The following is a 22,404-nucleotide window of genomic DNA, read 5'->3' on the forward strand; positions in this document are numbered from 1 at the left end:
ATTTGCAATTTTCCAATCTGAAGGAACCATTCCTAAATCGAGAGAGCTTTAGAAGATTAAGGCTAAAATAACTGCAATTTACTCAGCTACTTCTTTTAAAACCCTGGGGTGGAAATCATCAAGTCCTGGGGATTTTTCAGTCTTCTGCTTATGATGCAAAGTAGTGTCCTAGTGTATGCTATCTGGTGCACAGGACCTGGCCTGCCTACTGCATGCAAGTAGTCTGCTATGCTCTCGCCTGCCTTTTCAACTGGTCTCCGAGACCTTACTGGATCAGAATGAAATGGCATTATAAACAACAAAACAACAACTTGCACTTGTATAATGTATAAGAGTGGTGCACAGAGGTCACTCGTTCCAGACTAGAGCAAAAGAAAATGGTAATATAGAAGCACCTTATTTGGAAATACTTGAGATCGACTAATGACTCAACCTGAGGCCTTCCTTGCATGCCTTTCTTTTGAGAAACAATTAGCCTCGACTCAACATCCCCAACTGATGGTATTGCTGAGTTTAGGAATTCATTCTGCGAAGAAATACAAATACAACCATACAACAATATGCTCCACCACAACACCTCAGTTTAAAAAAAAAATGATCATGGAAGTTGGTGACCCTGGATAGGCCTAATTTATTATGCATCCCTACTTGTCATGATAAGGTGATGGGCCGCGTTCTTGAATTGTTGTCATCCTTGTTGTGATGGGGCTCCCATGATAGTGTTAGGTAGGAAATTGTAGGATTTTGACCTTCAAAGTCTCTGGTTGATGAGTTGATCATAGTCAATGAATACGGATGATGTTGAAATATCTCATTTTACTTTATAATAAAAGGAAATTATTATACACCTGCAGAGATAACCTTCATTTGTTAGAAGAGGGCCACAGTCTTCCAACTGAAGAACTGGATGAGCGTATAGCAAGAGAGGAATTCCGCAGACCTCGGGAGTCACTCCTAAATATTTGCACTGAGTTCTTCAAGCACTGTGGTCCCAGATTGAAAATTCTCCAGAATATGGCTGGAGAGCCAAGGGTCACTGCTTTTGAACTACTTGATGTGAAGTCACATATGAGGTATATGTTTACATTAAAGGGTCTATTCCATTTATTCTAAACTTGTCATCTTAGTATTAAAATGTGTATCTTAAAATCTGGCAATATGGTATTAAGATTATTTTAAACTTTTGTCGGGGTGCCTTCCATTTGTGGCTCCTTTGCTACTTTTGAAAAGGCATAGGATAGGAATACGTACTTTGCTCTTCGATGAGATTTACTCTAACATTCTTGTTAACCTTTTCAGACTGACCCAGTCTGTGTTCAATTATTTAAGTATATCTCCCCAACATCAGTTCAGAAGGTTACAAAAAAGTATTTATGTGTAATCATCTTCATTTTTGATTCTAATCAAGTGTAACAGGTGCGCCCCCCCCCCCCCACCATTTTACAAGAAGAAAAGGAATGTTTTTCTCAAGTTCTGTTTAAACTCATTTTCAACAAAACCATGCAGCACTGATGTTAGTGAACCAGTTTCTATAATATACACGTGTATGACAGAATCAAAGCACATATTCAGGAGTTTACAAACATCCCCTGTATGGTTATTGGCCACTGTTCCATGGTCAAAGGCACCATGCTGATACCATCATATGGAAGTAGATTCACACTCTTAACCTTCTTTAAAAATCACTGGATGTTGAAAATAACTCAGGATGTTATTTTCTCAGGAAAACACTCCACAAAGAGGTAGACTGAATCCATAGTATGTTGGAGTGGCATATGTGTCTGTGAATCATCAGGAGCGTGTACATTCTGGGAGCTGCTGCAAGAATTGCAGTGTTGGTAGTAATCCCAATCTATCAATTGTCCTGCATTACATAGAGTATCCAATATCCTGTTTCAGATGCTGCTGTTCCCCTCGATCTTCACTGCTTCATTGGGCTAGAACCTCCACTTTTCAGCTTATCGCCCAAAAATGGGTGTTATTACCGGCGTGGGCGGTAAAAAAGGGTTTTCAGATCGCCGGCTTCTCGCCCATTCTCAAAACACCCAGTTTACATTTTTGAAAATGGACGTTACCGTGAGCGATATCAAATGGGTGGTAGCGTTGAATTTTTTTGACCTTCTGACGTAAAGTGTGGCCGTCCTTAGCAACGGCATGGCGATGCTCGATTCCCCCGATTCTGGAGGTCAAGGATCACCATGACATGCGCAGAAGAGGAGACAGAGAGAGAGGGAGCTCAGAGGCACTGAAAGCGTGGCTGGGTGTGGTGTGGCTGCTTTGGGAGGAAGGAGGGAGACTTTAGAGCTTCACAGCAAGTAGGCAAACAAAAAGTAGCTGTTACCAGCCACATATTTGACCGAATTTGCCCTATAATGGAGGGAGAAGAGGAGGCATCACAGCACACTGTAGAGACTGACGCTGGAGAGAGCAGTGAGGTGGGAGAGGAGCACATTGGAGGCTGCAAAAGAGCCAGGAGGTTCTCGGACGAGGCAAATGCCTCCCTCCTGCAGGAGGTCGAGTCACTCTGGGGTGCTTTGACACAGGGAGGGCGTGGGAAGCCCACCCCAAAGGCCTTCCAGAGGATATGGACCGAGATAGCAGAGGTGGTCTCGTCGGCGACCAACGAGGTGCGTGAGGGCAACCAATGCCACAAACGATGGAATGATCTTGTGGGATCCGCAAGAGTAAGTATTACATTGATTTACATGTACTTATGTATTTATATCATTTGATTTGTAACAGTCATGAGTGACTATCAGCAGATGTGAGGTTTTGCACTTTTACTGGGAATGTTTTACTTAAAGCCTGCGGCTACGGTGTACGTCTTTAGGTAAAGAATGATAATAATCATAATTACATCTGTCGATTATGTGTTGTATCAGTCTCTGTGACAGTACCTAGCAATGATATCACGCAATGATCACATGCCATGTCGTCCTGTCACCTTTTACAGAAGAAGCTATCGACCATGCAAAGGTGAACGGGTGGGGAGCCACCAATCCCCAGCGACATCACTGAGATGGAGGAGCGAGTGCTAGCACACGTCGGGAGGCACCCCCGGACAGCCACGGACGCATCTGCAGACCCTGAAGTGATGCCACGTGAGTAAAGCTTCCACTATTGCATGATATAAAGTCAAGAGATCCACACCAACTCATATCTGACCAATCATATATGATAGATGATTTCTAAAAGTGTCATAGAAATAATGCTGGCCTAATGAAAATCATTGCAATGCACAATGTGTTGATGGTGATGAAATGTGATGTCTGCGGTGATTTTGAGAGCGGTGGTGCTTTTGTCGTACATATGCTGTGTGTAGCGCTGGACTCACCTTGTCATCCTAGCACCCACTTCTCCTCTAACAACCTAATTTATGTCTTGCAGCTCAGCCAGCAGCGCAACCCCAGGCAAGGCCACAGATGCCAGAATGTGGGGGCGCGGGGCAGGAGTCGGCGGACAATCCTACATCTGGTGCTGAGGAGCTCCGACTGTCGCCCATCAATCCGCTGGGTCTCTTCTCGACGGATGTGAGCACGGACTTCGAAGAACCTGCATCACCACGCTCCAGAACCCATTGCATCCCAAGGCCATCTATTGGTCCTCTGGTCATTCCCGCCTCCACTCTGGAGGTGCCGGCCCCAAGCACCTCTCCACAGAGCACCCCATCTATCCCCAGGACAGCGCCGACCCCGCGGAGGTCTCGTGGACGCGACAACTTTGTTCCACGAGCTCGACCTGACAGCGGAGAGATGGTACAGTTGTCCAGGAGGACTGTAGACATTGGTGACCAGCTCATTGAAGCTTTGGGGGGCATATCCTGACACCTGGCTATCATGACCGAGTTCATTCCGCGCATGGCGGAGTCCCTGGATGTGATAGCCAGGAACACTGCTGCCACAGCCCTCCCAGTGGTCCCCGAGCGCAGCACTCCACCTCTAGGTCCTGCACCACCACTGCGAACGACAGATGAGAGCAAGGACCAAGATCTAACTTCTGCATCAAAGAATGTTGCCCCCTCAGCACCCCCCGCTCCCGTACCCGTCCAACCAACGCATCTGCCTTCATCCCCCGCAATGAGGCACCGCCTGAGGACTCCTCGGTCAGGCGCCGTGGAGTGAGGAGGGGAAGGGGTGGAGATGGGGAGAAGAAGGAGAAGGGGGAAGGAAAGTGAGGTGCATGTGCGCAGGTGATGGCTGTGTTATATCTCCATCTGGGTGTATGCAATTTGTTGCAATATATGGGGGCTGGGGACCACGCTCCTGCTTTGCCTTTGTATTCTGTGTTGCTGGACATGTTGAACATGTGATTGATGTCAGTGGTGGAAAAAGTGGGATGTAGGCGGTGGTTGGGTGTTATTGTCTGTGATACTTATGATTTCAGACCAATGTTGGTATTAAACTTTTGTTATTGAACATAACCTTGTTGCGCATTGTCTCAGATAGCTGGACTGTTACACACTGATGATTCCTTACCATGAAAGGATTAAATACAACTTAACATCAATCAACGTAAACTTTAACTGACACCAAGGTGATGGGCACCATTGATGTCTGAGCTGCACACACACAGCAGTGTGTCAGCGTTGTCACTCACATCAGCGCTCTTTCAGTCAAATCTTTCCGATATCAGCTCCTCACGTAAGAGTGGGATTTAACAAATGCCAGCCACACCGCTGGCATTCATTCCAGTTAGTTCCACTTTGTGTGGGTGGTTTTTTGAGCGAACGATATTGTGGGCGAAATGTGTGCAAGGTGGTGAAATTGAAGATGGGCGATCTCCATGTCCGTTAGTTTGGGTAAATATGCTCTTTATGACAAAAAAACAGTCGGCGGGCGTTAATATTGAATCTCGGCGTTAATTCCGTTTGGAAAGTAACACTGGGCGATATTATGGGCGCTGAATTCGTCCATTCTCTGATTCCGCCCCAAAAAAGTGGGCGGGCGATGATATTTTTCTCGGCATTAAGCCCATTGGGAAAATAATGCTCGGCGATAAATCTCCTAAAAAGGCCCGTCAGTTCCCATTTTGTGCCAGAATGGGTGATATATGGGCGTTATACATCATTTCAGCGGTAAAATGGGCATTAAGCATGCAAAAAAAAGTGGAGGTTCTAGCCCATGGTCTTTAGTGTAGCACAAATAGATCTTGGTAGTCATATCTTACTGTGTGTCCACAGATGTCTTCTTTGGTCTTAGTACTTTCTCTCTGCAATTTGAAGACACACATTGAATTTGCTTTGCTGTTATAGAAATAGTCAATTTCTTTAGAATCTATAGTTATAGTATTTTGTGCTTTTAAAATAAATTTGATGTTTATTGTACCTTAGGTTGGCAGAAATTGCACACTCCCTTCTAAAGCTTGCACCATATGATACCCAAACAATGGAGAGCCATGGACTTCGGAGATACATCATGGAAATGCTTCCAATCACCGATTGGACTGCAGAAGCTGTACGGCCAGCTCTCATTTTAATCTTAAAAAGATTAGATCGGATGTTTAATAAGATTCACAAGATGCCAACGTTAAGGTAACTTGAGTTGTAATTTAATAAACATTGGGGAAAATTTTGCTGTACCAGAGCATCGAACGTCGTCTGCAGTTAATTAGACTTTCCCTTGCATGTTTAGGTTTTAACATTTTTTGCGTGGCAAGTTTCTGAAAGTGTGAGCTGATAATAGTGTATTGAGGGCAATTAGGTCATCTGGGACCTGAGTGAATAGGGCAACCAACAGTGTATCTCTTTAACCAATCAGATTCAAGGATTGTAGGTGATGGAAAGGGGAGTCAGGAGGTGAGACACTCACCACAGAATAGCCAGCCTCTGAACTGCTCTTGTAGCAACAACATTTATGTGGCTGGTCCTGTTAAGGTTCTGGTCAATGGTTACCCCTAGGATGTTGATGGTGAGAAATTTGATGATGGTAATATCATTGAATGTCATGGGGAGGTGGTTAGACCTGTTTTGTTGGACTTGCCCATTGCCTGACACCTTGTGTGGCAAGAATGTTACTTATCAGCCCAGCCAAGATGTTGTCCAAGTCTTGCTGCATGCAGGCACGGACTGCTTCATTAACTGAGGAATTGCAAATGGAACTGAACACTGTGCAATCATCAGTGACCATCCCTACATCTGGCCTTATGATGAAAGGGAGGTCATTTAAGAAGCAGCTAAAGGTGGTTGAGCCGAGGACACTGAGGAACTTCTGCAGCGATGTCCTGGGGCTGAGATGATTGGCCTCTAAAAACCACAGCCATCTTCCTCTGTACTAGGTATGACTCCAGCATTGGTGAGTTTTCCCCCTTCAGTGTCAGAGGTTAATTAGCAGTAATTAACACTTATCACGTCGTTAAAAGGGTACTTAGGTTGGAATCGACAAGACTTAACTTTGTGTCGAGTTTAGTTCATATCTACTGCGCAAATACAGTAACTTCACCCCATTGAATGCATTTCAATGGTGAGGCAGACTGCAAGATGCTGTTTTCGTGATGCTAACGGTGGAATGGCGCAACTTGGACAGCAACTTTTTGATATTTGAATTTAACTGCACATCTGCTCCTCGCATGAAGTTGCTTTGTACCATTTGCGTATAAATAACAGCGAGCGCCATTACCCTCAGCATTATTTTGACAGGAACATTTGGGCCAGTATAGTTATTGACCAGGACCTTGGGTTTCCTCTTTGGCACAACCCAGAAGTTAGAACCGAAAAAGCATCCAATATTGCACCCATTTTGCTGATGTCAAGTTATGCCCAAGTATCCTCCCAATTTCATTAGAATACACCTGAATGTAAAATAGGCATAAATCAGTGAAAATAATCTGGGCCCAAGGAAATGCCAAACCCATACCAATGTATTTCTTCTTGAGTCTTAAAACTTAAGTTTCAACTCATTTAACCATCATTCATGCACAACAGGCACAGCATGTTTAAGAACCTTAAATCAGGCAAGTTTTTAAATTTTAAATTGGACTTATACTTATGCCAAAGAAATGGATTAAAAGAAACAGCAAATAGAGGTCTCAGTGAGGATATAAAGTTGAAATTAAAAGACCACCACGCAAGCACAATGGGAGGATACTTGCATTTGAGAGTCGGGGGTGTGACCAGTTTTGTGGGTGGAGATTTATTCAGACGAAGAGTTTGATGGGTGGATGTAAAAGATCGAGGAGACTTGGTTGTGTTGTAGTTAAGCACGTAATTCACTTAACCCAACTTCCGTAATCTTTTAAACTGTAATTTGTTTTAAGCCCAGATCATGCATGTATCTGACCACAAATGCGTGGAAACTCCTGGACCTAGTGGCTGTTTTTCTGAAACTATTCCATAGAGGTTTCCTTTATAATGCAGTTTGCAGACTACTTGTGCAGTTAATAGTTTCATCGATAAACTTCCCACCAGTGCAGAGATCCTTAATGATCAAATTAACCTGAATTTAAAAAAAAGGTATTATGGTGGTTATTGCTGAGATGAAGAGTAAAGAAATACTAATTCAGCACAACAATAGGCTGGACATCAAGGTAAGAAGGAAATGAATATGTGTCCTTATGGCTCCTTTAGTTAAGGGTGAGTAAACACTGATTTGGGCTCTAATAGGACAAACTCCACTACAAGCGAAGCTTGTTAGTGAAGTATGGTATTACAATGTCCCATTATAATCATCTTGGTTATGGTTCAAATTAAATTATTGTCGGCTTAAGCTCAAACCTTGACAAAATGCCCTCTAAGAACTAAATTATCTTTCTCCATAAGTTTATTATTGTAATGCGGTGGAGGAGGATTTCCTGGAGTGTATAAGGGATGGTTTTCTAGACCAATATGTCGAGGAGCCAACTAGAGGGCTGGCCATCCTAGACTGGGTGATGTGTAATGAGAAAGGACTAATTAGCAATCTTGTTGTGCGAGGCCCCTTGGGGAAGAGTGACCATAATATGGTAGAATTCTTTATTAAGATGGAGAGTGACACAGTTAATTCAGAGACTAGGGTCCTGAACTTAAGGAAAGGTAACTTCGATGGTATGAGACGTGAAATTGGCTAGAATAGACTGGCAAGTGATACTTAAAGGGTTGATGGTGGATAGGCAATGGCAAACATTTAAAGATCACATGGATGAACTTCAACAATTGTACATCCCTGTCTGGAGTAAAAATAAAACGGGGAAGGTGGCTCAACCGTGGCTAACAAGGAAAATTAAGGATAGTGTTAAATCCAAGGAAGAGGCATATAAATTGGCCAGAAAAAGCAGCAAATCTGAGGACTGATGAAATTTAGAATTCAGCAGAGGAGCACAAAGGGTTTAATTATGAGGGGGAAAATAGAGTATGAGCGGAAGCTTGCTGGGAACATAAAAACTGACTGCAAAAGGTTCGATAGATATGTGAAGATAAAAACATTAGTGAAGACAAATGTAGGTCGCTTGCAGTCAGATTCAGGTGAATTTATAATGAGGAACAAAGAAATGGCGGACCAGTTAAACAAATACTTTGCTTCTGTCTTCACGAAGGAAGACACGAATAACCTTCTGGAAATACTAAGGGACCGAGAGTCTAGTGAGGAGGAGGAACTGAAGGAAATCCTTATTAGGCGGAAAATTGTGTTAGGGAAATTGATGGGATTGAAGGCCGATAAATCCCCGGGGCATGATAGTCTGCATCCCAGAGTACTTAAGGAAGTAGCCCTAGAAATAGTGGATGCCTCAGTGATCATTTTCCAACAGTCTGTCGACTGTGGCTCGGTTCCTATGGACTGGATGGTAGCTAATGTAACACCACTTTTTAAGAAGGGAGAGAGAGAGAAGGCGGGTAATTATAAATCGGTTAGTCTGACATCAGTAGTGGGGAAAATGTTGGAATCAATTATTAAAGATGAAATAGCAGCACATTTGGAAAGCAGTGACGGGATTGGTCCAAGTCAGCATGGATTTATGAAAGGGAAATCCTGCTTGACAAATCTTCTATAATTTTTTGAGGATGTAACTAGTAGAGTGGACAAAGGAGAACCAGTGGATGTGGTGTATTTTGACTTCCAAAAGGCTTTTGACAAGGTCCCACACAAGAGATAGGTGTGCAAAATTAAAGGGGGTAATGTACTGACGTGGATAGAGAACTGGTTGGCAGACAGGAAGCAGAGAGTCGGGATAAACGGGTCCTTTTCAGAATGGCAGACAGTGACTAGTGGGGTGCCGCAGGACTCAGTGCTGGGACTCCAGCTATTTACAATATACGTTAATGATTTGGATGAGGGAATTGAGTGTAATACCTCCAAATTTGCAGATGACACTAAGCTGGGTGGCGGTGTGAGCTGCGAGGAGGACGCTAAGAGGCTGCAGGGTGACTTGGACAGGTTAGGTGAGTGGGCAAACGAGTGGCAGATGCAGTATAATGTGGATAAATGTGAGGTTATCCACTTTGGTGGCAAAAACACGAAGGCAGAATATTATCTGAATGGCGGCAGATTAGGAAAAGGGGAGGTGTAACGAGACCTGGGTGTCATGGTACATCAGTCATTGAAAGTTGGTATGCAGGTACAGCAGGCGGTGAAGAAGGCAAATGGTATGTTGACCTTCATAGCGAGGGGATTTGAGTATCGGAGCAGGGAGATCTTACTGCAGTTATACAGGGCCTTAGTGAGTCCTCACGTGGAATATTGTGTTGAGTTTTGGTTTCCTAATCTGAGCAAGGACGTTCTTGCTATTGAGTGAGTGCAGCGAAGGTTCACCAGACTCATTCCCGGGATGGCAGGACTGACATATGAGGAGAGACTGGATCGACTGGGCCTATATTCACGAGAGTTTAGAAGGATGAGAGGGGATCTCATAGAAACATATAAAATTCTGACGGGACTGGACAGGTTAGATGCAGGAAGAATGTTCCCGATGTTGGGGAAGTCCAGAACCAGGGGACATAGTCTAAGGATAAGAGGTAAGCCATTTAGGACTGAGATGAGGAGAAACTTCTTCACTCAGAGAGTTGTTAACCTGTGGAATTCCCTACCGCAGAGAGTTGTTGATGCCAGTTCATTGGATATATTGAAGAGGGAGTTAGATATGGCCCTTACGGCTAAAGGGATCAAGGGGTATGGAGAGAAAGCAGGAAAGGGGTACTGAAGTGAATGATCAGTCATGATCTTATTGAATGGTAGTGCAGGCTCGAAAGGCCGAATGGCCTACTCCTGCACCTATTTCTATGTTTCTATGTAACTAGCTTTTGCTGTACAACAGATTAAGCATAAACAGCAGAGGATAGAATTGTGCAATTCTGTCAAACCAGCTTAAAAGATCGAGGAATTTCAAGCGCAGGTTAAGTACAGTGCAAATCGAGTTTCCATGATCTTTTGTGCTGGTTTTTTAAAAATTGCATGGAAGCTGGCCTCGCCCACAAAACTGGCCATCACCCCAGGTCGAATTAATGAGCATGCTGAGTTTTTGCCAATTGCACCCATTTCTGGCCCTGCGAGGAGGCGCTTCGAATTAAGCTGTTTTGTTTTAAGTGCAGAGGCATCAAAAGGCACCTTTAAAAGAAATGTAATATTAACTAAGTATTTAAATGTACTAAGAAACTGATAAGTGTACACCAATTAAACTAGTAAATGCTTCTGTATAGTTTTGTAAAGTCATTTTCAACTATTTATGAATAAGATTTCTAATACAAGGTGGACTAGACACTTATCAAAATGTTTATTTTTTGTGACAAACCAAATTTCAGCTGTATTAATCAAGCTGCACCAGCTTGCCACTCTTAAATACACCAAGGAATATTTTTTAATGCAAGAGGCAGAAAATAATGTTCTGAAGTATTGCTTCATGGAAGAGTTTACATTTGTGATTCTGCAAATGCATTTGAGCTGAAACTTGAACCATAACTTCACTTCGGAAAACTCGCGCACTTTCGATCGCAATTTGTGCCCACTTTGCCGATTGCACCCAAAGCGTAAACTCGGACCATCAGATATCAGAAATGTATTATATTGTAAACCCAGTATTGTAAGTAGTTTCCCTTAGGTGTTTTCGACGCACCCCTATGTTACAATAGTTCTAGACCTGGGAGTGATTACTGTACTGAACAGATGAATGAGTCACGGACAAATACCTCGGTCTCAACCGTCAATGCTTTATTAAAGCTACCTCAACACAGCAAAACTACAAGTAAACACAGTGACGATGTAATACAATCCAATACCCTGGTGTGTCTAAACCGCCCCTATCGCGAAGTACACAACGTCTAAACCCTCTGCTCAGATCCACAGTGTACCCCCGAATCTGTACCGACCGGCTGGGCATACCCCTATGGTCCTTGCAGCAAAAACTCCCCACGAAAACCCTTACTAAGGCTTAGTTGGGAGAACACCCCCGTTCATCAGATGTAGATTTCAAGTGGAAAAGTACCTGGGCCCCTCCCACAAAAGACTTCCTGCTTTCTTTTCCTGCAGTGAGAAATATTAAAAAGCAATGTCCAGATAATGTCCAACAATTCTTGGGGAGCCGATGCCTGCCTACAGTATATTCATTGAAACAAGCACAAATAAATCTCTAGAATTAAATACATCAAAATGCACTGAAATAATCTGTAACATGGACTAGGTAGTGCACTGGGTTAGCAGATTCTCCTTTCACTTCTAGGATCTGATAAGGATCTGATGGGATGAAAGTCTTCTTCTGCCAGCTCTATGGGTTTCATGTAAAATGAGTTTGGCATGAAATTAGTTGTCACCCAGTGATACAGTGAACCAAGGCTGATACAGTGAACTAAGAGTAGAACTGAGAGATACCTGGGGCTACCCTATTGAGTTTAATATGGGCATATAAAATTCTGGAGACTTACAGTTAGGACTGGAATGTATGTTTATGCCTACGGTTAAAACTTTATTTGAGGCTGTAGCTGTCTCTCCAGATTCAGCTGTTGCCTAATTTTATAAGTACTAAATTCACCAAAGAACTATAGGGTCAATTTTGCAAGGAGCCTCACTGGGCAGGGTTACAGCCCTATAGTGTTAAATGACCTATCTGCAACATATGCTCCCATTAAATGAAGCTTTTCAGCGAGAGTGAATTCTTGCAAATTTACCCCTTGCGTTTAATATCTTCAGATTACCGTTGTCATTGCTTATGGTAAGTTAGAGGATATGTTGTTTTATAACAAGGAGTGTTATACAGCATACTACACAATGGGGTGGATTGCAAGCGGGGGTGTGGGGAGCTCAGCCATTTTAATTTCCAGGCCTTTTTAAAATCATCCAGGGCAGTCTCCCACCCCCACCCCAAAACAACTGGAGTGATGCAGAACCAGTGGGCAGGAGCAAAAATTGGATCGGAGCCTGAGGACATCGGGGACCCAAGGGAATGGCTGTAGAATAAAGTCAGCGCTGGGCTGGGGCTTTGGCAGCCAATGCTGGTGTTGGGATGGAGAGGCACCTTGCGGGGTCCAAGGGAGCACTCTTTATTCTCCTGGCCTACAAGGATTCACATAAAAGTGATTTTTTTAAACTTAACTCGACCTCTTCTGGACGCTTCGCGAATCCTGCTGTGGTTCTGCTGTCGGGCTTGGCCCTGTGGGGACCTCCGGATTCTGGAAGTTAAAATTCTGTCGCTATGCCAATGACATAATTGGGCCGTGACTTTTCAATGTAAAGAAAGCCTCTGCTTGCCTTCCTGCCTGAATTAAGTTAAGCAAAGATGGTAGGTGTAGTTTATGCAAGCACTCTAATAACGACTCCACGAGGTAAGGGTATAGTACTTGAACTATAGTGACCTTAGTCCTTTATTGCAGCTCCAAGAGTGAGGACACCAAGAGGTGAGCTCCCTTTTATACTTGGTTACCTGCAGTGTACAGGTGACCCTTAGGTCTCCAGCAGCAGCACCCTCTGGTGGTACAGGTATAGTGTATACAGGGTGAAGGTACATTCAGTGGTCTAATGTTACAGTATATACATTAACATGCACACATAACAACACTATCCTCCCCAAGCCTTTTCCAAGTCCTTATTGCCATGACATGGGGAGGTGATCAGTAGTGGACGGTGGGAGGTTATGGTGAGGGTTGTGTGGGTGCCGGGTGTGATCCATGTGTTCGTGGCTGCCCACCCCCCGTACATAGACCATGTGGGTGTCACTGTTGGAGGATTCCGCAGTGGTGGAGCAAGTACATGTTGTTATGGGTAAGGTACATACATTGTTGAATGGGTAGGTGGTGGCGTTTAATGGTGGGCAGGGCCACAGGGTGATTTTTTAAAACTTACCTTGACCTCTTCTGGATGTTTCGCGAGTCCTGCTGTGGTTCTGCTGTCGGGCTTGGCCTCCTTGTCCTCCATTGGTGGTGGAAGTCTGGTCATCCCAGGTTCCGCCGGGAAAGCTGAAGGGTACTGGCCTCTTGCTCCCGGTGCTGAGCCTGGTGACCGGGGGGTAGGGCCGATCTGGGGCAGGTTGCCAGTGGTGGTAGCTGTGCTGCCCATTGACCGCTGTCCCTGCAGTGGGTATGCTCCCACAGGGTGTGTGTGAGCCCTTCCTGGGGCATCACATTGGTCCCGGAAGCACAGGCTTCATGATCAGGTAGCCCGCTGGACCTGGGTGTTTCCCATGGGGGGTTACCTTTGGCATTGTCAGTACACATGTTGAACCCGATATCATTTCTCATTTTATCATTAGCACACATGATATATTGGCTCCGATCACAACTAGCCGACTCGAAATTGTTATATCTCTTTACACTTTCACATTTGTCACTTACAACGCTTTCTTGTGTGCTATCAGTATCTCTGTACAAGGTTACATTTGGATACCTGCCTTTGTTAGTTACATTTATTATGTTAGCATTACTGGCATCACTATTCAACAGTACAAACTTGTCACTTACATCACTTTTTGAAGCATTTGTTACATTTCTCCCATTAGCATTGTCGGCATCACCATTCAACAGTACATTTATATACCTGCATTCGTTAATTTACACTTTTATCTTTAATATCTCCAGTGCCTAGAGTGGAACTGCCCCTTTAATGTTTTGGGTTGTCGGTCTCCTTTAAGAGGGTCTTGCAATCTTTACCCCAATCTGGTTCGCCGCTCGGTAACACGTGTTGCTCCCTCAACGCTGCCCCTCGTGGTCTGGCCGTGGCCATCTTGATTCCAGGTGCTTCGCCTCGTGGTGCGGGCGCCATCTTCTTTCTCTCCACGAGGTAGGCTGCGGTGATCCTTCTCTCCCCCGGTTCTGCCACAGACGGCGGGAATCTACCTTCTGCGCCGATCTTCTTCCCTCGGAGTCCTGCCACTGGAGCCCGGAAGGTGAGGTTTGGTCGTTCAAGTTGGATCATCTCGTCGTTGAGTTGTGCAGTCTGTGTCATTGCCACGCAGTCGAGTTGGACGGTAGGATTTTCAGGTGCTGCGATGGATCCAAGTTTAGGGACGCGTAGGATGTCGATCGCTAGGGCCCGGAATCCTTCGTCGCTCTGACAGATTTGGACTTGCTTCATCCATCTTCTTCCCAGCTGCGTTGGACCATCACCGGCAATGATCCACAAGGGAAGCTTGTACATCGCACCACCATGGGATACCTGGACCTCCACGCTGCCAACGACTGGGATGGTGCCTTTTGTGTAGGTGAGCAGCTTTGCCTGTATTGGGGACATTTTGGGTCGTTTGGCGGGTTTTCTCCTAGAGTTTCTCAAAGGCCGTCTGATTCATCAATGACTGGCTCGCGCCTGTGTCGATCTCCATCAAGACTGGAACCCCGTTGATTTCTACTTCCATTTTCCACGGGGAACTCTCGATGGAGCAGGTATATCTTCCATACTCCTCTTCCAGGGGCTGAGCAGTTTCGTCTTCATCAGCGCTGGAGCCCGGGTGATCGGCCAACTCTTCAGCGACTCGGCGAGTAAAACTTCTTCTACACATTCTCTGAAGGTGACCTTTAGTGTTGCAGCCTTTGCAGGTATCGTCTTTGTATCGGCACTAGTGGGCCCTGTGGTTTCCTCCACAGCGCCAGCACGGGGCTAGCCGGTTGGCCCCATGTGGCGGACTCAGGATTGCGGGACTCGGAGCAGCAGTCTTGCCTCTGAAAGTCGCCAATCGGTTCACTGTACTCGTCGGGTTAGAGTCCTGGGTGTGAGTCAACATCCGTTTGGAGTCGCAGACCGAAATCATGAATGCCTGGCTCACTTTGATTGCCTTCTGCAGGGTGACCATTATGTCTGCAGAGAGCAGTTTATGGAGGAGGCCCTCGTGGCCAATTCCAATAATGAAGATGTTCCTTAGTGCTTCGGTGAGGTGGTCGCCAAAATCACACGGTGCAGCCAATCTTCTCAGATCTACAGAATGTTTAGTAATTTCTTGGCCTTCGGGCCACCGGTGGATATAGAACCGGTGTCTGGCTGTGAGGATGCTCTCTTTAGGTTTGCGTTGTTTTTGTATTAAAGTTACGAGCTCCGCATAGGTCTTGGTTGTCGTCCTCGCAAGGGCTAGCAGGTCCCTGACGAGACCGTGGACATTGGGACCACAACTGCTGAACAGAATGGCTCTGCGCTTGTCCGCCAGCGAGGTCGGTGAGTCCCCAGCCAGGTCGTTCGCAATGAAAAAGTGTTCTAGCCTTTCCACAAAGGCATCCCAAGCTTCCCCATCAGCGAATTGTTGGAAGTTGCTTAGGTTAGACATATCGTGTGTGGAAATTCGCAACCTCGTCGCCAGTTGTAGTATATGTAAGCACTCTAATAATGACTCCACAAGGTAAGGGTATAGTACTTGAACTATAGTGACCTTAGTCTTTTATTGCAGCTCCTAGAGTGAGGACACCAAGAGCTGAGCTCCCTTTTATACTTGGTTACCTGCAGTTTACAGGTGACCCTTAGGTCTCCAGCAGCAGCACCACCCTCTGATGGTACAGGTATAGTGTATATAGGGTGAAGGTACATTCAGTGGTCTAGTATTACAGTACATAAATTAACATGCATACATAACAGTAGGGGCCAGGAGTGTGCTGGGAATACAGCTTGACAGCCATCTTCATCCATCTCCCCCCTGCCCGCCCCCAACTACCTTAACCTCCTGCCTACACTGTTCCGACTGGGCGGGGGAAGTGTTAAAATATGCCCCAGTGTATTAGATAGTAACAAGATGAGTGTTTACTGCTTTTTCCTTGGTGTCTGCTGTCCCTTTAAGGCCATAACGTATACTTCATGTGGGGAAGTGCTCTAAATCAGGACATCCTGAGGTCAGTTAAAGGCTAACTGCTGATGTTCAGTGAAGTTTATCTCTAGGCCTGGTTCCAGGTTGGGGAGAGACTAGGAGAAACCAGCAAGAAATAACTAACTTCCTTTCTATTTCTTATACTTTTTTTAATGATTGCTCAGTTATGATTTGCTTTTTTATGAATAAGATATTTGAATCAAGTGCATACATTTTGCATCTGTGACATTCAAGTATAACACCTTGAAAAGTGCTGGACATGTTAGATGCAAGATTTCTAAGGCATTTGTATATAGTTGTATGTGTAATAAATTAGCATAAATCTTTTGAATATTTTGGCAGATTTTGACTGATCTTTAACTTTGTTCTCCAGGCGCCAGGTGGAGTGGGAAGCTGCCAGTAGTTTAATTGAAGGCATTTGTTTAACCCTTCAAAGGCAACCGATCATTTCGTTCCTGCCGCATCTCAGGTCATTGATTAATGTTTGTGTCAATTTGGTGAGTAGCTGGTAAGCAGCGATATTTAACTTTAATATCTTTAAATATGTTAACAAAGCTCTTCAAGGAAAGACATCACGCAGTCTAGCATTGAGCCAAACAGACCAGAAGGTCCCAACTTCAATTTCCAGTCCATGCTGATTTATCTGATCTCAGATGAATTAGCAGTTGAAGTACTGCAATTGGTCTCCCATGCTGACAGACTAGAGAGCGGAGAAAATATTTGCCCACGCTCCCTGTTCCTAAATACTGTCCAATAAACCCTACTGTTAACCCCATGTGTATCTGGATATCAGGTGAAACCAGGTTTGCAGTCAGCGGTTGAATAGCATTCACTACATAAGCTCACAGATGAAGAATGGAGACTTGAGTGAGGTAACAGAAGTTAACTGGCTCCCGCAGAATCATATCCCAGTTATCATCCTCAGGAGAGAAAAGGGGGAGAAAGTTAATAACAAACACCTCCTCTTGGAGGGAGAAAGAAAAAAATATCAGAAATATCCATCAATTCTGTCCTCTCAACTCCACCTTTACTAAAGGCATTGACTTACCTGACCTTTATTCAAGCATACTTACAGCTGGGGATAAAAACAGAATGCTGGAAATCTCAGCGGGTCAGGCAGCATCTGTGGAGAGAAAAACAAAGTTAACGTTTCGAGTTGATGATCCTTCATCAGAACTGCCGTAAAGAGCACATTCTTAAGCACTGAAAGGGGGAGGGGAAGAAAGAACAAAAGAGAAGGTTTGTGATAGGGTGGAAGACAGAGAGATTAGAGAGACAAAAGGGATGATGGGCCGAATTGAAATGGTAATGGCAAAAGTTAGAGAAAGGTTAATCTGGATAGGGTGTGAATGGCGGAGTAATGACCATTAAAGGCAGAGAAAAAAAAGACAAAAAAAGAAAAAAAAACATAAGATGGATGGGGGAAAGGAGCCAATGATGGCCAGAGGTTATGCTCTGAAATTGTTGAACTCGATGTTGAGTCCAGAAGGCTGTAAAGTGCCTAAACGAAAGATGAGGTGCTGTTCCTCGAGCTTGCATCGAGCTTTATTGGAATAGTGGAGGAGTCCGAGGATGGAAATATCCGAGTGAGAATGAAGTGGAGAATTAAAAGTGACAGGCGACCGGACACTCAGGGTCACACTTGTGGACTGAACAGAGGTGTTCAGCAAAGTGGTCACCCAATCTACACTTGGTTTCCCCAATGTAGAGGAGACCACATCGTGAGCAGCGAATACAGTACACTAAATTGAAAGAAGTACAAGTAAATCGCTGTTTCACCTGGACGGAGTATTTGGGGCTCTGGACAGTGGGAAAGGAGGAGATAAAAGGGAAGGTGTTGCATTTCCTGCGCTTGCATGGGAAGGTGCCGTGGGAAGGGGAGGAGGTGCTGGGGGTGACTGAGGAATGGACCAGGTTGTCGCGAAAGGAGCAGTTCCTTCGGAATGCTGAGAGGGGAGGGGAGGGGAAGATGTGATTGGTGGTGGGATCACGCTGGAGGTGGTGGAAATGGCGGAGGATGATCCATTGAACGTGGAGGCAGGTGGAGTGAAAGGTGAGGACAAGGGGAACCCTGTCATGGTTCTTAGAGGGAGGGGAAGGGGTGAGAGCAGAGGTGCGGGAAATAGAACGGACACGGACACAGCTGGGGACAGTGGATAACAAACAAGAGAAGGAAATCAAGGCATTTTTCCCATCCTTAATACCAATACCAGGCTGCTGACACAAATTGTGGCACACTCGGCATTGGGGATTAATTCTGGAAGCTATCTGATCTGTATGTCTCAGCTATTTCTACAACTGAGGCATCACAACAGGCCTATTTACATCTAAAGCTTAACAGGAGAGTATAATAAGCAACTTTCAATTTCTGTTTGGAAGCAATTGTTAAATAAGTGAGAATTCTACCATAAATAGTTTAACACTTCTAAGTATGAAAATGAAATAGGATAGTTTACAGCATGCTTTCCAGTTATAATAAAATATAAATAAATCTAGAAAGAAAACATACTCCTAATATGTTTAGTTATTTACAGAAAAGAATTAAGCAAAAACAGTTACAGAAGATTTCAGGATATGGTGCCTGTCTGAATCATCACAATGAGATATAAATTCTCATTTGTTATTTCTAGGTAATGGGTGTTGTTGGACCATCTAGTGTTGCTGATGGCCTACCTCTTCTACACTTGAGTCCATATCTTTCTCCTCCTCTACCCTTCAGCACAGCTGTCGTTAGGCTTGTGGCATTACAGATTCAGGTATTTTTATTTTGTTGCTTAAAGTCATTGGGGGGGGGGGGTAAAATTTCCTGGGGGTCTCCCAATCTTCCACTGTAACTATGACAGAAACCCTGGAGAAAGGACATAAATGCACATTTGTGTCATTTTTTCAGAGTTACATTGGAAGATTGAGAGAACCCCACGTAAATTCATCCCTATGGCATTTTGTACAAGCAGAACACTATTACTGGATAATGAAAATAAAACATAAACACACACATTTACAAAATGTTGAGAGTTTCTTGGGCATTTCAATTCACTGTTTTGAGTCTTTTTCAACAGAAGCATCAGAGGAAAAATCCACACAGCTTGAAATGGAGAAATTAGATGGAATCCAATTAAATATGTATTTTTATTACCAATTTTTAAAACGTACTTTTGAGTTCAAAAAATTGAGCTACTTTTTCCTCTTATTAAAAAGTTAGGGCCCCGAACTTGGTGGAAGCTAAGTTCCGCCCAAAGGACCGTTGAGAATCTGACGGTACTTTGGGCGGAAGTTTCATGAAAAAGTCCTGGAAAGTCCGCCCAGTGGCAAAAAAGGGACTTATGCCATGAATCTGGGCAGCTCCCATTCTTGGAGGCAAATGCAATCCTTGGCAAAGTACCAAGGATTCCCCCCAGGGAGGGGGGAAACAGATAAAATAAAAAATTTCCAAAAAATAACAAAACACTAGAAAACCTTCAGGTTACCCCATCCACCTGAATCGCTGGAAGAAAAATAAAGACAAGACATGTACTAGCCTTTTTTTGCAGGTCTTCATGCTTACGTTGAGGTTAGACCTGTCTCCACGCGGCAATCCTTTCCCCTGTTGCGGCGGAGGGCCGCCAGGACCAAACTGGCAGCTCGGCAGGCGGGAGGACACTTACGCGTGTTGCATATCAGCGGGCAGTCCCCAGCGGTCTTCCCTCCCCGCCGGCGGGAGGCCTCCACCAAACTCGCTCGGAGAGGAGACCATCCAGAAAACTCGGCGGTAGCGGACGGTGTCCACCAAGTTCGGCCCCGAGGTATCTCAAGAAATGGAGAGTTCGCTAGAGCACAGATGTCCATTTAATAGAGTTAAAAATAAATACTGTGAATGCTGGAAACCTGAAATAAAAACAGGTACTGTTGAAAATATACAGCAGGTTGAATTAATATCCGAGAATATCCAATGTAAAAAGACCCAGTGTCGTGGCTGTAGTTAAATTTTTGTGGGGTTATTTTAACCTATCTTGCCCAACGGGCAAGCAACTCTTGGTAAATTTCTCCACTAAAAGCTGTTTATTTTACACCCCGTCCAATTTCAATTTCAATTTCCAGCTGGGCGATTTAGATTCATATTACCCCATGGATTCTAAGAACATAAGAACTTAAGAATTAGGAAGGAGTAGGCCATCTAGCCCCTCGAGCCTGCTCCGCCATTCAATAAGATCATGGCTGATCTGGCCGTGGACTCAGCTCCACTTACCCGCCCTCTCCCCTTAATTCCCTTATTGGTTAAAAATCTATCTGTGACTTGAATACATTCAATGAGCTAGCCTCAACTGCTTCCTTGGGCAGAGAATTCCACAGATTCACAACCCTCTGGGAGAAGAAATTCCTTCTCAACTCGGTTTTAAATTGGCTTCCCCCATATTTTGAGGCTGTGCCCCCTAGTTCTAGTCTCCCCGACCAGTGGAAACAACCTCTCCACCTCTATCTTGTCGATCCCTTTCATTATTTTAAATGTTTCTATAAGATCACCCCTCATCCTTCTGAACTCCAATGAGTAAAGACCCAGTCTACTCAATCTATCATCATAAGGTAACCCCCTCATCTCCGGAATCAGCCTAGTGAATTGTCTCTGTACCCCCTCCAAAGCCAGTATATCCTTCCTTAAGTAAGGTGACCAAAACTGCACGCAGTACTCCAGGTGCGCCCTCACCAATACCCTGTACAGTTGCAGAAGGACCTCCCTGCTTTTGTACTCCATCCCTCTCACAATGAAGGCCAACATTCCACTCGCCTTCCTGATTACCTGCTGCACCTACAAACTAACTTTTTGGGATTCATGCACAAGGACCCCCAGGTCTCTCTGCACCTCAGCATGTTGTAATTTCTCCCCATTCCAAATAATATTCCCTTTTACTGTTTTTTTCCCCCAAGGTGGATGACCTCACACTTTCCGACATTATATTCCATCTGCCGAACCTTAGCCCATTCGCTTAACCTATCTAAATCTCTTTGCAGCCTCTCTGTGTCCTCTACACAACCTGCTTTCCCACTAATCTTTGTGTCATCTGCAAATTTTGTTACACTACACTCTGTCCCCTCTTCCAGGTCATCTATGTATATTGTAAACAGTTGTGGTCACAGCACCGATCCCTGTGGCACACCACTAACTACCGATTTCCAACCCGAAAATGACCCATTTATCCCGACTCTCTGCTTTCTGTTCGCCAGCCAATTCTCTATCCATGCTAATACATTTCCTCTGACTCCGCGTACCTCTATCTTCTGCAGTAACCTTTTGTGTGGCACCTTATCGAATGCCTTCTGGAAATCTAAATACACCACAACCATCGGTACACCTCTATCCACCATGCTCGTTACATCCTCAAAGAATTCCAGTAAATTAGTTAAACATGATTTCCCCTTCATGAATCCATGCTGATGAAGGGTTATACAAAAATGCAACCTATTTTTCTCAGATGCTGCTTAACTTGCTGTGCAATTCCAGAATGTTTTGTTTTTGTTGCTACAACCATGATGTTAAATTGAACTAACCATCAGTCTTCTTATCTAGATTTGACAGAGGCATATATCATAAAATGTAACCCTATAAGTTTCCAAACATGACACTTTTTTTTATATCTAAAGATTGCATCAACAATGTATGTTTATTCTGTTATGCGGCTATTTGAAATGCTTTAGGAGCTAGTTAATGTGTTCTAAGTGAAGTAATATTTCTTTTAATGAAAGGCTTTGAAAGAAGACTTCCCTTTAAGTCATGTGATTTCCCCATTTACTAATCAAGAAAGAAGGGAAGGGATGCTTCTGAATCTTCTGATACCATTTGTGCTAACAGTTGGAACTGGGAGCAAAGGTCTGTTGTTATAATTATATTTAAAAGCAGTACAGTTACTTTTACACATCTCATCATTGGTTCAGTTTGAAAAAGAAAAAAAACAATCACACACATCAGAAAAAAGCAGTTTGCTGTAAGTTATACAATAACTTTGCACCAACAAAAAAATCAGGCATTGTATTAGGATTGCTAGATAACTTATTCATAATAGGAAAGTGATTTTTGGCTGGCTTTGTTTTTATAAAGCATAACTTCTGTTTCAACTATAGATATCATAAATACATTACAAATAAAATGCCATTATTTTTGATAGGTAGAAGGTAAAATAAAATCCAATCTAATATGACCCTTAGAAAGAGATGGCTTGTAATGTAGAAAGAATTGTTGAAAATATCTACCTTAATGACTCA

The 22,404-nt window shown here is 44.1% G+C and overlaps 1 protein-coding gene across 8 annotated transcripts in view; it reads left to right on the top strand.

Annotated features, from left to right (window-relative positions):
- LOC139260001 (protein unc-80 homolog) overlaps nt 1-22,404 on the top strand; it is a 501,022-nt gene that overhangs the window by 435,814 nt on the left and 42,804 nt on the right. For 7 of the 8 annotated variants that reach the window (XM_070876038.1, XM_070876039.1, XM_070876040.1 and 4 more), the window contains 5 exons: nt 855-1,073; nt 5,330-5,530; nt 16,544-16,667; nt 18,801-18,926; nt 21,889-22,012. In XM_070876038.1, coding sequence (XP_070732139.1) covers nt 855-1,073; nt 5,330-5,530; nt 16,544-16,667; nt 18,801-18,926; nt 21,889-22,012 — 794 coding nt within the window. Of the gene's footprint in view, nt 1-854; nt 1,074-5,329; nt 5,531-16,543; nt 16,668-18,800; nt 18,927-19,700; nt 19,953-21,888; nt 22,013-22,404 lie in introns of those variants that run through there. The other variant, XM_070876044.1, reaches the window with a different exon arrangement.

Source organism: Pristiophorus japonicus, chromosome 3 (assembly GCF_044704955.1).
Source record: "Pristiophorus japonicus isolate sPriJap1 chromosome 3, sPriJap1.hap1, whole genome shotgun sequence".
In the NCBI taxonomy this organism is placed as follows: Eukaryota; Metazoa; Chordata; class Chondrichthyes; family Pristiophoridae; genus Pristiophorus; species Pristiophorus japonicus.